The sequence below is a fragment of the Elephantulus edwardii genome, unplaced genomic scaffold (genome assembly GCF_000299155.1).
Source record: "Elephantulus edwardii isolate Elephantulus edwardi_28Jun2011 unplaced genomic scaffold, EleEdw1.0 scaffold00171, whole genome shotgun sequence".
NCBI classification, from domain to species: Eukaryota; Metazoa; Chordata; class Mammalia; order Macroscelidea; family Macroscelididae; genus Elephantulus; species Elephantulus edwardii.
The window spans coordinates 3703773-3717574 of NW_006399921.1; the positions used below are offsets into that span (position 1 = coordinate 3703773).

At 40.7% G+C, this 13802-nt stretch overlaps 1 protein-coding gene across 1 annotated transcript in view; it reads right to left on the minus strand.

Moving 5' to 3' along the window:
- Positions 1-13802, minus strand: part of SORL1 (sortilin-related receptor, L(DLR class) A repeats containing) — a 236260-nt gene that overhangs the window by 146690 nt on the left and 75768 nt on the right. Inside the window, exons 7-8 of the mRNA XM_006895608.1 lie at positions 10039-10140; positions 9073-9242 (exon numbers count right to left, since the gene is read on the minus strand). Coding sequence (XP_006895670.1) covers positions 9073-9242; positions 10039-10140 — 272 coding nt within the window. The remainder of the gene's footprint in view (positions 1-9072; positions 9243-10038; positions 10141-13802) is intronic.

Sequence of the window (13802 nt, forward strand, 5' to 3'; positions counted from 1 at the left end):
CTGGAAGTGTGTCCTTTTACTTAGGAGGTTCAGAGCCCACAGGCTAAGCAATAAAGCTGAGAACAGGATTTCTCATTATCCACCAATACAAATCTCTTTAGCAGGACAACCGTCACCACCTTAGACAGAAAACCTCTGAGGCAGAAGAAGGAAAACAAGGAGCACTGACAAAGGACAGGGCCTACTTCAGACTGAGCAACATCCCAAAGACAATACTGGAGCTGAGGCTAATCTTCTGGCACCTGGTTTCCTTAGACTATTCTAGTTCTTTTCAGTTACTTCCCTGGGACTTAGCTCAAGAAGTGTGATCCACCTTCCTATTCTTTTGTTAACCTCAACTCTACTGCTTGGCTTCTACTATTAGGAGGCCTCAGGTAGTTAACTACTTCCACACATCTCGAGGCCTGAGCTTCTTACAATCAAACAAGTCTGGGTCAATTCCTTCCTGGCAGAAACCTCTCCTACACTTCACCCCTCTGCCATTCAGATCCCAGCTCACCCTTCTGCTTCCCTCTTAGAACCTTCCTTACAACAATTCACCTCATTCTCAGTACTCTCTAATTGTCCATTTCTTTGTCTTTACCTTCCCCTGGCCCTTACCACCACACTTCCACATGGCTTCCTAGAGTCCTCCGGGCCAAGACTTGCTAGGCAGCTCACCAGGCTTCCCTCAGCCACACAAAGGGCTCACTCCAGGCCCCACAGCCATTCACTAATCTCCTCATTGCAAGCCTAGCCTCTCATCAACATGTCTGTTCCTCCAAGCACATGACCATTTGAACCCTGCTTTCCACAGGATTTCTACTTGGCATATCAGCAGCTCAATGCCAGGCTCACCCCCTATTAAAGTGCTTTCTGCAGTTCTCTAAGTCAATTATAACAAGTTCCTTGGCACCATGCTTTCCTACTTAGTTCAAAGAATAGCTCGTTTTGAATACCACAGAGGTTTATTTTCAACCAGCCGCCCACATAATCTGCTAATTCATCCTCATTCTGTTTCATCTTGCTAAAATCAAGACACACACAATAAAAGACCACTAAACTGTGTACATATGAATATCTCTGGTCCTGAGTAAAGTCTGTGGGGAAAATGAAGAAAAGTTGAATAGAGACTACAATTTGTCATGTAAGTCTCTTTTTATTTTTCGGGGTTTTTTTTGTTTTTGTTTTAAATTGTGATGTTAATGATAGTTTACAGAAAAATTGAATTTTCATTCATTCATTGTTGCACATTTTCCTCCCTCCTCCCAATTTATTTTCTTTTCTTTTTAAATATTCATTCATTGTTAGACAATTTTCTCACTCTCCCACCCCGAGTCCTTTTTGCAATGTTCCTCTTATGCTAGATTGTTGTCATACAAATAATGCCTAATCATACATTCCCTTTAAACAATTCTTTCCGTCATCTGTTCTAATGCAGTTCATTATCTATCCCCTTTTCCTAGTTCCCCCCAATTCTGCAGCATGTCAGTCCTGTTTTAAAACAGTGGCATATGCAGTATTTGTCCTTTTGTGACTGACATACTTCAATCAGCATAATGTCTTCCATGATCACCCATGTTATATAATCTTTTACAAGTTTCTTGTTTTTTAGTGCAGCCTCGTATTCCATTCTATGACTATATCATCATGTTCTATCCATTTGTTTGATGATGGGCATTTGGGTTGCTTCTCTTTATGATTGTGAATATGGCAGCAATAAACATGGGTTTGCATTCATCTGTTTGGGTGCCACCTCTTGGTTTCTTTAGGGTATATTCCCAATAGTGGAATTACTGGATCAAATGGTATTCCTATTTTCAATTTTTTGAAAAGTGCCATTTTACACTCCCACCAGCAGTGAATAAGAGTTCCAATCTCTCCATTAAGTATCTTTTCAAGTCCTACTGTACATTCAGGCAAGTTGAAGAGAAACATTTGTAACCATGTAAAAGGTTCTATCTGTAAGACTGCCCACTGCCATTAAGTTGATTCTATGGCAACACTCATCAGATTTCCAAGGCCATAAATCTTTTGGGGGGAAAGCTGTCCATATTTGTCCCGATGGATTTGAACCACAGGTCTTCTGACTGGCAACCTGATACATTAGACACAATTCCACCAAGACCCCTTGTGACCTAATGGTCACATAACCTGAGGTGAGCACTTCCCAGAAAATGTCTCTCCCTATTTCTAGCTCCTACTTTGTCCTGTGATGGGATATCTGACAAAGGAGGAAGATGAGGAAGCAGTCTATAAAGCTGTGAGTTATTCACCCTATATCCAGGAGAGCTCATGGTTTTAATTATTATAAGAATCAGTGATAAGTTTGAGGGATGATCATTCAAAATTATTTTTTAAAAAAACAACAACCAAACAACTGGGAAAAAAAGATAACATTATCTCAGAGGGAGAAGAAACAAAAGCAGAAAGGTATAATCAGAGACCAGTTAGAGACCACTCAAGCATCTCCTGCTTAAGCAAACCACACCCCAGCTATGGTCAAATTGACTCTGACATGTGCTGCACAGAGTTTTCAGTAGCTGACTTTTGTAAGCAGACTGCCAGGCCTTTCTTCCATGCTACATCTGAGAAGACATGAACTCCTTTCAGTTACCATTGAGTGTATTAGCCATTTGTACTACTCAAGGACTCCAAAATCATGAGTCCAAACCAAACTCTTAGCCTTCTCCCTACTCCTTGCCCAGCCCTCCCTACTTCAGCAGTAATCATTCTACCTCCTGCTCAGGTCAAGCAGCAGTGACCCGGTTCCTCAACTCTTGCATCTCTCAAAGTCCTGTTGGCTATTCAATTCACCACAGACACAGCAATCAGACCCCGTATATCTCCACTGCCTTGGCTAAACCAGGCCTGGCCTGGCCTGCTGAAGACTTTGCCAACTGACTTTCCTGTTTCCACCCTACCACATGCTGTTGTTTTGGCATTATAGTTAAGTGCCATCAAGTCAACTATGACCCACAGCAACCCAGTGAACAATAGGAACTCTGCCCTCTGCTAAGCCATTCTTAAAATCTCTACACATGAGATCATCATGACAGTAACCGTCAATCCACCTTGCTGAAGGTTTTTCTCTTTTTCTTGGATCTTTCCCAACATGATGTCTTTTTCTAAGGCTTCGCCTATCCTGAGAATATGTCAAAAGCATTTGAGATGAAGTTTCACCATCCTTGTCTCTATGGAGCACTCTGACTACTTTCTCCAAGACATATGTTTGTTCTTTTGGCAGTCCATGGGATATTCAGTACTGTTCTTCAGTACCACAATGCAAAGATATTGATTCTTCTTTTGTCACTCTGAGTCACTATCCAACTTTTAGACACATAGCAAGTAACAGAGAAGATCATGCCTGGAACAGGCACGTATTAGTCATTAAACTGACATCCTTGCTCATTAGCACTTGAGGTCCTTGACAATAGATGTTCCCATAGCAAAAAGTCTTATGATTTCTTGACTGCTGTTACCCTGGATGTTGACTGCTGATTAAAGTAAAATGAAATTCTTGGCAACTTCAATCTTTTCTCCATCTATCACAATGTTACTCACTGGTCTGCTGGGGAGGATTTTTGCTTTGTTGATGTTGAGATAGAACTCATACTGAAAGCTGTATTCTTTCATCTTCTGCGGCAAGTGTTTCAAGCCCTCTTCACTTTCATCAAGCAAGATTGTGTCATCTGCCTAACACAGACTGTTGATGAGTCTTCCTCTGATCCTAATGCCACATTTTTCATATAGTCCAGTTTCTCGAGTGATTTGTCCATCCCACAGATTCAATACATATGGAGAAAGGATGTACCTATGACACACACCTTACCAGATTTTAAACCATATAAATCATGGAGTGTTTCCTTATACTGTTTGGACAATAGCTTCTTGGTCTAAGTAAGAGCACAATTAAGTTTTCTGGGATTCTTATTCTTTTCAATGTTACCCATAATGTGTTAGAGATACACAGTCAAGTGCCTTTGTATTGTCAATAAATTATAAATAAATATCTTTCTGATATTCTCTTTTCTACTAGATCCATCTGAAATCATCAGTGATATCCCTCATGCCATGATCTCTTCAGAATTCAGATTGTATTTCTGACAGTACCCTGTCAATGCACTCTTCAAGGTAGTTTTCTGCCATTTTGTTTTAAAAAATGCGGGGGATTGTGTACCAATGAGGGAATTTTTCTTTTGCTTTTCAAGGAGAGGAGCAAAGGGCGGGGGGAGGGGTTTGTGCGGGGAGAAGGATGCAACAATGAATGAATGGAATTACAAAATCTCTGTAGATGTTCATTGAAATGAAAAATAAACAAACTAAATTAAAAAAATAATCTTCAGTAAAACTCTGTGTGACATTAAATGTATTGTTTGATGATTTCCACAACCTGTTGGATCATCTTTTTTTGAAATAAGAACAAATATTGATTTTTTCCAGTCAGTTAGCCAGGTAGTTGTGAGTCATTCAGAGTGGAATTTGTTTGCTGAAACATATCAGTTGGTATTCCATCAATTACACCTTATTTAAAGTTCACAGAATGATCTCTATATACATGTATGTGTTATGTGTTTTTTCTTTAAATTATGCAATTCACAAGCTTTTAATGATAAAAAAAAATTAACAGATGGTAAACTATTAGCTTGGTAAGCTTTTGTTTGAATCACAATTTTAAGTAAATATAAGAATCCATCGTGGCACTAGCGACATTATTACTAATATCAGATGGATCTTGATAAAAAGCAGAGAGTATCAAAAGAACATCTATCTATATTCCACTGACTGTGCAATTGCATTTGTGTGAATCACAAGGAATTGTGGCTAACCTTGAGGAAAATGGGAATCCCAGAACACTTGATTGTTCTTATGTGAAACCTATACTTGGACCAGAAAGCAGTCCCCAGGACAGAGCGAGGAAATACTTCATGGTTCATAATCAGGAAAAGAGTGCATCAGGATTCATCTTGTCCCCATAACTTTTCAATCTCTACACAGAACAGATCATTCATGAAGCAGGATTTATGAGGAGGAATGTGGCATCAAGATTGGAGGAAGACTCATCAACAACCTATAATATACAGATAACACAACCTTGCTTGCTGAAACTGAAGAATACCTGAAATGCTTGCTGCAAAAGGTCAAGAACTGTAGTCTTCCATATGAATTGAAGCTCAACATTAAGAAGACAAATATTCTCACCACTGGGCCAACTGGCAGCACCATATTAGATGGAGAAGAGATTGACGTTGTTAAAAACTACACCTTCCTTTGCTCCACAATTAACACTCTTGGCACCAGCAGTCAGGAAATCAAAAGACAAATTGCACTGGGAAAAAATCTACTTTCAGGGATCTCTCCAGAGTGCTGAAAACCAGTAATGTCAGTCTAGAGACTAAGGTGTGTCTAATCTAGGCCATACTTGCTATGCTTCAGAGAGCTGGACAATGATTAAAGATGACAGAAGAAGAATAGATGCCTTCAAGTTGTGGTGTTGGAGAGGAATCTTGAGCAGACCATGGACTGCCAAGAAAACAAATAGGCCTGTCTTGGAGAGGGTGAAACCTGGTCTCTCCTTGGAGGGTAGGATTTGTAAGCTCTGTCTCACATACTTTGGGCACACGGCCAGGAGAGACTGGTCCTTGGAGAAAGACAGCATGCTTGGAAGGGTGGCGAGACAGTGCAGGAGAGGAAGACCCCAGATGAGATGGACTGATACAGTAACTGGGACAATGGGGGCTGATGTGTCAGAATTAGTGAGACTGGGTCAGGACAGGGAAGGATTCAGAGCTGCTGTACATAGGGTTGCTATGGGTCACAAATGACTCAACAGCACATAACAACAACAATGTATTAAATTGGTTGTTAAGTCGCTTGTTTAGAGTCAACAAGAGGACCTTTGTATTTTAAAGTTGATTGTTATTATATTTTGGAGGAATATTCTTCTAAGTGGTATAGCATTCTTCTATCAATTTGCTGTACTGAGATAACCTGGGATTGCTGTGATGCTGAACCTTGTACCACTGAGGTGTCAAATATCATAACGGTTACCCATGGTGAACAGTATTTGGTGGAGCTCTCAGTTTAAGACAAGTTTGGAAGCAGGAGTGGCATCCACTTCTTAAACATGCCTATGGAAACTCTTTTAACTTTGGGAAATGAAGATCATTATACAAAAGCTTCAGGTTTTTTGTTCATAGGGTCACTATAAGTCGTGGTCGACTCAATCTCAATCAACAACATCAACAAAAACATTATTTATCTACTATCCCTGAAATTATTTAGGTATAAAATAAAATTGTTGTGTTTAACATACAATGAGAGATACTGGATCATTTGTCTTTTGCATGTTGAAACATTCTATAAATTTTGAGTCCCTTATCAGCTATGTCATCACCACCTAATTTCTCCCAGTCTGTTATCTTCCTTTTTTACCTTTTGGAGAGGTTTTGGGTTTTTTTTTTTTTTGGCACAGACAGGATTTGATTTTTTAGAAGGTCTCATTCACCTATTTTATCATCTGACTATGGGGTTTTGGTTTTACTTGAAAGTCTATTTATATGATAGAGTAAGGCTTCCTAGACTTGTTCCTTTTTTTTTCCCCCTCTAATGATCTTTAAAGCTTTGAATTTTACCCCTAGGTCCTTGAGTTGGGGGGTGGGTGGGTGTGTGTGTGTGTGTGTGTGTGTTGTGTGTATGCATGTCTGTATGTGTATGGTATGAGATGTGGTTCCTGCTTCATATTCTACTGATGGATGTCCACTTTTTATAGCACCATTTGTTCAAGAGGCTGCCATTCCCCTATTCAAGTGATTTTGTCTCCTTGACAAAGATCAAGTGACCATAGGTAGATAGGTTGACTTCTGAGTCCTCAATTCTCTTCCATTGGTCCATGTGTCTGTTGCTGTACCAGGACCATGCTGTCTTGATTACTATGACTGAGTAGTATATTTTGAGGTCAGAGACTGTGACCTTATTCACTACATCAAAAATATAAAAGCAGCTTAAGTGCCTATCAATAAATAAAGGCACAGACAAACTGTGGACATCCACACAATGTAATATACACAGCACTGAAAAACAAAAGGACTTGTAAAACACTATAGCATGTGAATGAATAAAGAAAACATTATGCTAAGTGAAATACGTCAGTCACAAAATGACAATTACCACATAAGACCATTTTTGTAACAATAGGATGGATACAGAGGCAATAGAGTAGAAAAAGAATAGATCGTGAGCACTGCACTGGGTGAAGGGAAAGGCAATATGAAAAGAAAGGATGATTAGACATGACGTATATGACAATGAACCATCTGGAACAGGAGAAGCATTACAAAAATTGGGGGAGAGGAGGGAAGAAAATATGTATGAATGAATGAAACTCAATCTCTGTAAATATTCACTAAAATAACAATTTAAAAGTAAAAGAAAAAATAAGAGCAAGTAAATTAACAGGTTAAGTCAGATGCTGCCTACCTTCTGGTCTAAACCCTTCAACTCCCTTTGAAGAATAAACAAAATTCTTTGTCCTAGAAGTCTCTGTACAATCAGAGTATGGCCCTGTCCGATCTTTTCTCTGACATATTCCCCCCTCCTTTAACCACGTTGGCCTCGTTATTGCCTCTGAAATGCCCAACACAGATCACTTCAGGGTCCCCTTCCTTGCTGCTCCCTCTGCCCACCGTACCACTCCCAGTATCTGCACAGCTCCCTCTCTTGTACAATTCAAGCATCTTCCTAGTATCCCCTCTTGAATTAACTTTCCAAGACCAACCTACAAATACTATAAATCCTACATACTTATCTTGCTTTATTTTACTTTGAGGCACTTGGTAGAGCACATATTTGTTCTATGTGGTTTTCTAACAAGACTATAAATTTCATAGAGCAGGAACCCTGTGTTTGGACTTTCCATTGTTCCAAATGTGATCGCAGAGCTATACCTAGAACTTCATTTGGTACAGTCATAGCAGATATCCTGAATTAACTGATGACTGGATAGATTCCAGCATAAGCAGAGACAAAACAGTAGGAAAGGACCCCAGTGAGCCGATGACCACGGCTCTGGTGCCTGGCCTTCCAGCACACCAGTCAGCAGACTACACCCAGACTGCTCTCTCCATGGGCAGAGTAATCCTAATCCCAGTCATACGTCTCTCAACAGTCATACGTCCTGCTACGTAATGAAGGAAAGAAGGGGCTCACAGCACCAGAAGCCTCCTTAGACGGTATCTGTCCCTTCTGCATGCCTGGCTCCTAGCCCTGACCCTGATGGGCGGTGCTCACCCGGATGGGACAGTATTTGCCAAGTGCTAGTTGACACAGGCTCAAAGACCACAACCATATAAATGAATGAAGGGAGCTCAGAGAGTGGCTCAGAGTGGTCTGGCCCCAAATGTCACAGAAAGCAGTGCTTCGCACCATTGGTTCCACCTAAAAATCACCAAGGGTAGGTGGAGGGAAGGCGTAAAGGAAATGGGAAAGATCTGGTGGAGATCTGGAAAGACCGAGTAATGGGGAGCAGAGTTCAATGTTGATTCATTTTTAAAAATACAATGAATGGGAATTATTGTATGAAACAACGTGAATGAAGAATAGTGTGAAACACAATGTACATGAATTCTGTATGTAAACCAAAATAAAATATTAAAAAAAAATCACCTAGGGAACTTTTTAAATCTTGATCAGAGGCTAAGCTCAAAAACTAGTTAAACCGTAATCCCATGACACACAACCTAGGCATCAGGGCTTCCAAACACTAACCACCAAAACCCATAGCTATCAAGTCAGTCTCGACTACACCAACCCCATATGTTACAGAATAAAACTGTTCCAAAGTGTTTTCTTGGCTGTAGTCTTAACAGGAGTAACGTGCAGACTTTATTCCGCAGCACTGCTGGGTGTGTTCAGACTGCCAGGTGCATTGAGGATGACCACAGCTAGACAGGTGCATCATGTCTGTACCACCTGGGGAATGTGCAACCTCGCCAGGTGTGATCAGGTAAGGAGCTAATGGAGGATGACACTGAACTAGCAAAGTGCAGGTGTTCTGCCTGGAAAGGGGGTGGGAGGGAGGCACTGGCTCCTTACCTCACCAAGGTGTCACTACCCGCTCCTCCCGGGCTGTAATATAGCACATTTTCCAGTGACAGGGAGAATTTCAGGCCCTCTGCCTCTGAGATATACAGGTTGGTACGGTTGTTGCTATGACTGACACACACAAACACCTGGTCCTCCGAGGCATCTGCGATGTAATATTCCTTTGGAACCAAAAGGGGGAAAAAAGTGTAAATCAAAAAATACTTCATCACTGTAAGCTCTCCCTAGACACAGGAGCAAAGACCCCTCAGGCAGCTGACCAGTCTTGACAAGGAAGTGAGAGAGAGCAAAGGCTGGTCTGTAACTGGAGTGGATCCTGCAGTTGAAAACTGAGATCACTAAATTATCTAAACCCTGTTTTTAGTTAATACTATCTCCTTCTTTTAACACAATTATCTTTTGTCCAGGTTTTGATCTCTCCCAACTGTTCTCAAATGGCAGAGTTCAAATCTTCTCCCTTTTGGAAGCATAAACACCTATGAGCAACGATACACCCACTGCCACTGAGTCTCTTCTGACTTACAGCAGCCCTCCCTCCACTGGGTTTATGAAGTTGTAAATCCTCATAGTCAGAGTCAACTCTTCATCTTTCTCTCCAAGAGGAGCTGATGGATTTGAACCATTGACCTTACAGTCGGTGACCAACATGTAACACACAAGTAGTTAATACCTGTATTGGCCCCCTAGCCCTTTATTGCTGGCAGGCTGAGCCCAATGGCTCCAGCTCCACACCTCTTCACTTAAAATCCTCTTCACTCAAAAGCTCTTCTTCAAATCCACTCCAACCAGAGATGTAGGAAAACAAAAGCCCAAAACCCAACAGCCCTCAAGAGGACTATTTGGAAAATGATGCCACGGAGCTGCCCTCAAATATCTCCTCCCAGGGCACACCTCAAGACACCCTTCTTCAACGCAAGGTCATAACCCCTCCTCCAGACCCAAGCCAACCCCACTCACATCAATAGGATGCCTTGTGACAAACTGGGCTGCTCGCATGGGCTTCCGGCCAAAGGAGACCCAGAGCTGGACAGAAGACTGCTGCTGGCTGCCCAAGAGGTGCTGCCAAGAAGAAAGAGAGAAAAATTAATTGTGCCAGATTTTAACTACGCAAAACAAGGAAAATAGGAGGGTCAGACATTAAAATAGAGACTATGACGTCAAATTCACATTGTGGCAATGTGTGCCGTCAGTCACAGCTCTGTTCTATCTGAGGTGGCTGGTGTGCAATAGTCCTTAAGTGCCATGGCCAAAGGCAATTCCGACTCATAGCAACACTGTGGGACAAAGCAGAACAACCTCATAGGGTTTCCAGGGCTGTCAGTCTGTACAGAAGCAGAGTGCCACATATTTTCTGCAGTGGAATGGTTGCTGTGCTGGAATCACCGGCCTTTCAGTTAGGTGATGAATGCTTTAGCCACTGTACAACCAGGGCTCCTCTGGTCCTCAATAGACAGGAGGTAGTCCAGGGATATTAGATGGGTGGGGAGACAGTGGTATGGTAGGGAGAAATCAGGAGGAGCATGAAAGATTAAGCAGAGGGAGCAGTGAGGTTGGGGGTGGGGCAGAGATGGAGAGGGCTGAGTTGTGATACAGCAGTAGAATGTGGTCAGGAAGTGTCCCCCACCCACCTGCCCCAGAGTCTGGTGAGACCAGCCTTTCTAACCACACCCAATGCCAACAAACATACATCCTCTTCCTTCCTAGCCCAATTTCTGAAAATTACAAAGATAAACAAATGCCAAAGTTTTAGTTTGCAGAAAATTTCAAAAGCCCTGCCTAGGTAATAAAATGCTATACCATGGATAAAGGTGATCCATTTGAATCACCCTATACACATATGTGGGAGCTCTGGTGGCCTAGGGGGAAGGAGTTGCGCTGTCAGCCCAAAGCATTATGGTTCAAATCCACTAGATGCTCCTTAGCAGAAAGACGGCAGCCTACTCCCGTGCAGTTTACAGTCTCTGAAAACTGACTGGAGGGTCAGCCATGAGTCAGTTCTGACTCAACAACATCTAACAACAACAACAACAAAATATACATATATACATCTAGGGAGCTCGAATGGTATAGTCCATAGAAAGTTACATGCTATCTCAAAGGCCATTTAGGTCTGAGATTGTATTAGGAGCAAAAGAATTGAGGGATTAAGGGGAAAGGTGTAGGAAGGAACTAAGTAACACATCTTTGCCAAGGGAGATCTGGTGGCCTAGTAGGTAAGGAGTTGTGCTGCCAAATCTAAAGCAGGCAGTTCAATTCCACCAGCTGCTTCAAGGGAGAAAAGTGTGCTATCTCTTCCTATGCAATTTATAGCCTGTAAATACCCACTGGAAGGTCAGCTGAGTCAGTTCCAACTCAACAGCAATGAGATTTTTTTTGTGAGTTTTTGCTGAGGAAAGACCAATGGATGCTCCAAGGAGCTGCTCCATTTAAAGTTCAATAGGACCTCGAGCAGAAAAACCCAGTGTGAGAACTGAGGCATTGCAAAGCATCTCATGGCACCTGGGCACCAGTTAGGAAGCACCCAGGTTCTAGCATTCACGTCTATACGTTTTCTTGGGAGCAGTAATGAAGGTTCAACCAAACATCATCCTTCACACTAAATGTTATTTACTCTGAAAAATTTACAGACAAAACAATATGACATCTATAACTCACTTTCAAATATCTTGGTTGGGTAGGAGGAGCAGTAGGATAGAGAGCTAAAAAGAGACTGGATAAGAGGATGTGGAATCTGGACAAGGATATATGAGAAGACATCACTAATACAAACTTCTCTTTTTAGCACACTTAAAATTTTGTGTAATAAAAAAGTTTACAGCATTAAGATTAATTGGAAAGCATTACTAAATGGTAGAGTGTGATGGTGGCCTAGTAGTAAGGAGTTGTGTTGCAATCTCAAAGGTATGTGGTTCAAATCCACTAGCTGCTCTGCAATAGAAGGACAGGCCATCTCCTCTCATGCAATTTACTGTCTCTGAAAATCTACTGGAGGGTCTGCTATGGGTCAGTTCTGACCCGAAGGCACATAACCTTACCACCAATAGCAGCGTAACAAATTCTGAAAACCTGCTCAGATAAAAAAGCAACAAGAATGCTGAAAGAAATTCTCAAAACTAACCAGTTAAGAATTCTGAAAATTAAAATTTACAACAATCTGAAGAGCATTTATTCCAGAAAGTTGAATCTCAGCAAAAATAGCCTACTTTGTGGCAAGTTATTTTACCCTGATCGCGTTCCCCTTCGTGTAAACTATAAAGTGTATTTAAAAACGAACAGCCTCATAATCATAAAAGATATAAATACATATGTAATTCCTCAGCAAAATAAAGCAAATGAAATCCAGCAGCATATAAAAATATTAAACACCAAAACCAAGTGAAATTTATCCCAGGAATGCAAGTTTGGTTTATTGTCTGAAAAGCAATCAATATAATACATCCTAACAATAAAGAAGCAAAAAGGTACGATCATCTTCATTGACCCTGAAAAAGTACCTGACAAATCAAATAAATACTCTTTCATGATAAAATGCTCAACAAACTATAAAGGGAAACTTTTTCAACCTGATAATGGTAAAAAGACTTACTGCTTCCTTCTCCCCTAAGACCAGGAACTCTACAAGAATGTCTGCTCTCTGCATTTCTATTCAACATTGAACTGTATTTTGCACTCAACGTAATTAGACAAGAAAATGACACAAAAAAGGTACTAGGACTGAAAGAAAGAGTAAAAATATCTCTATTTGCAAATGCCACTACTTATATATACTGAAAATACTAAAGAATGCATGAACATGCAACAAAATTTAAAATTAATGAAAGAATTGTAATATTTTGTTGCATTACAACTAATAAAAAGAAATTGTAATATTTTGTTTACAACTAATACAGGCATATGGGAGTTCTGGTGGCCTAGTGGCAAGAAGCAGTTCAAGGCCACCAGTTGCTCCATGGGAGAAGGATGTATACTCTCCTCCCATAAGATTAACTACTTCTGATAACCCACCAGGACCGGCTATGGGTCAGTTATTGCTCTATGGTACATAACAACAACAGTAAAGGAATTCAGCAAAGCATATAAATCAACATAAAAACCAATTGTATTTCTATACTACTAATGAACAATATGAAATTGGAATTAAAAAAACAATTCCATTAGCAGCAGTATAAGTAGATAAATGAGATTTCATCAAAATTAAAAATTTGTGCATCAATGAATGTTGCAGACCTAATGAGACAGACAACCAAGAATGAGGTAAGAGAGAATATAAAGAGAGGGACCCAGCAGTCCTGATGACAGAAGAGCCCAAACCATGCCTTTGTATACTTATTGAGAATCCTCAGGAAGGTAAACAAAGGGTAAACACGCAAGGTAGTAGAAAACAAAAACAAAGGTGGGTGTGGGGGGAGGGCTGAGCTGGGAGAGAAGTGCAGCAATGAATGAATGGAAATTCAAAATCTCTGTAAACGTTCATTAAAATTATTAAAATAACATAAAAATTACAAAAAAAAAAACCCAACAAAGGTTCATGGGGAAGTCTTGCAGCTAAGGGAGTTCTCTATTTACCTTATACTAACAAATTGGCCAACTGACTGGAAGAGGTCTATATTTGTTCCCATCCCAAAGAAGGGTGACCCAACTGAGTGTGAAAACTACAGAACAATATCATTGATTTCACATGCAAGCCAGATTCTGTTGTTGTTGTTGTTGTTATGTGCCGT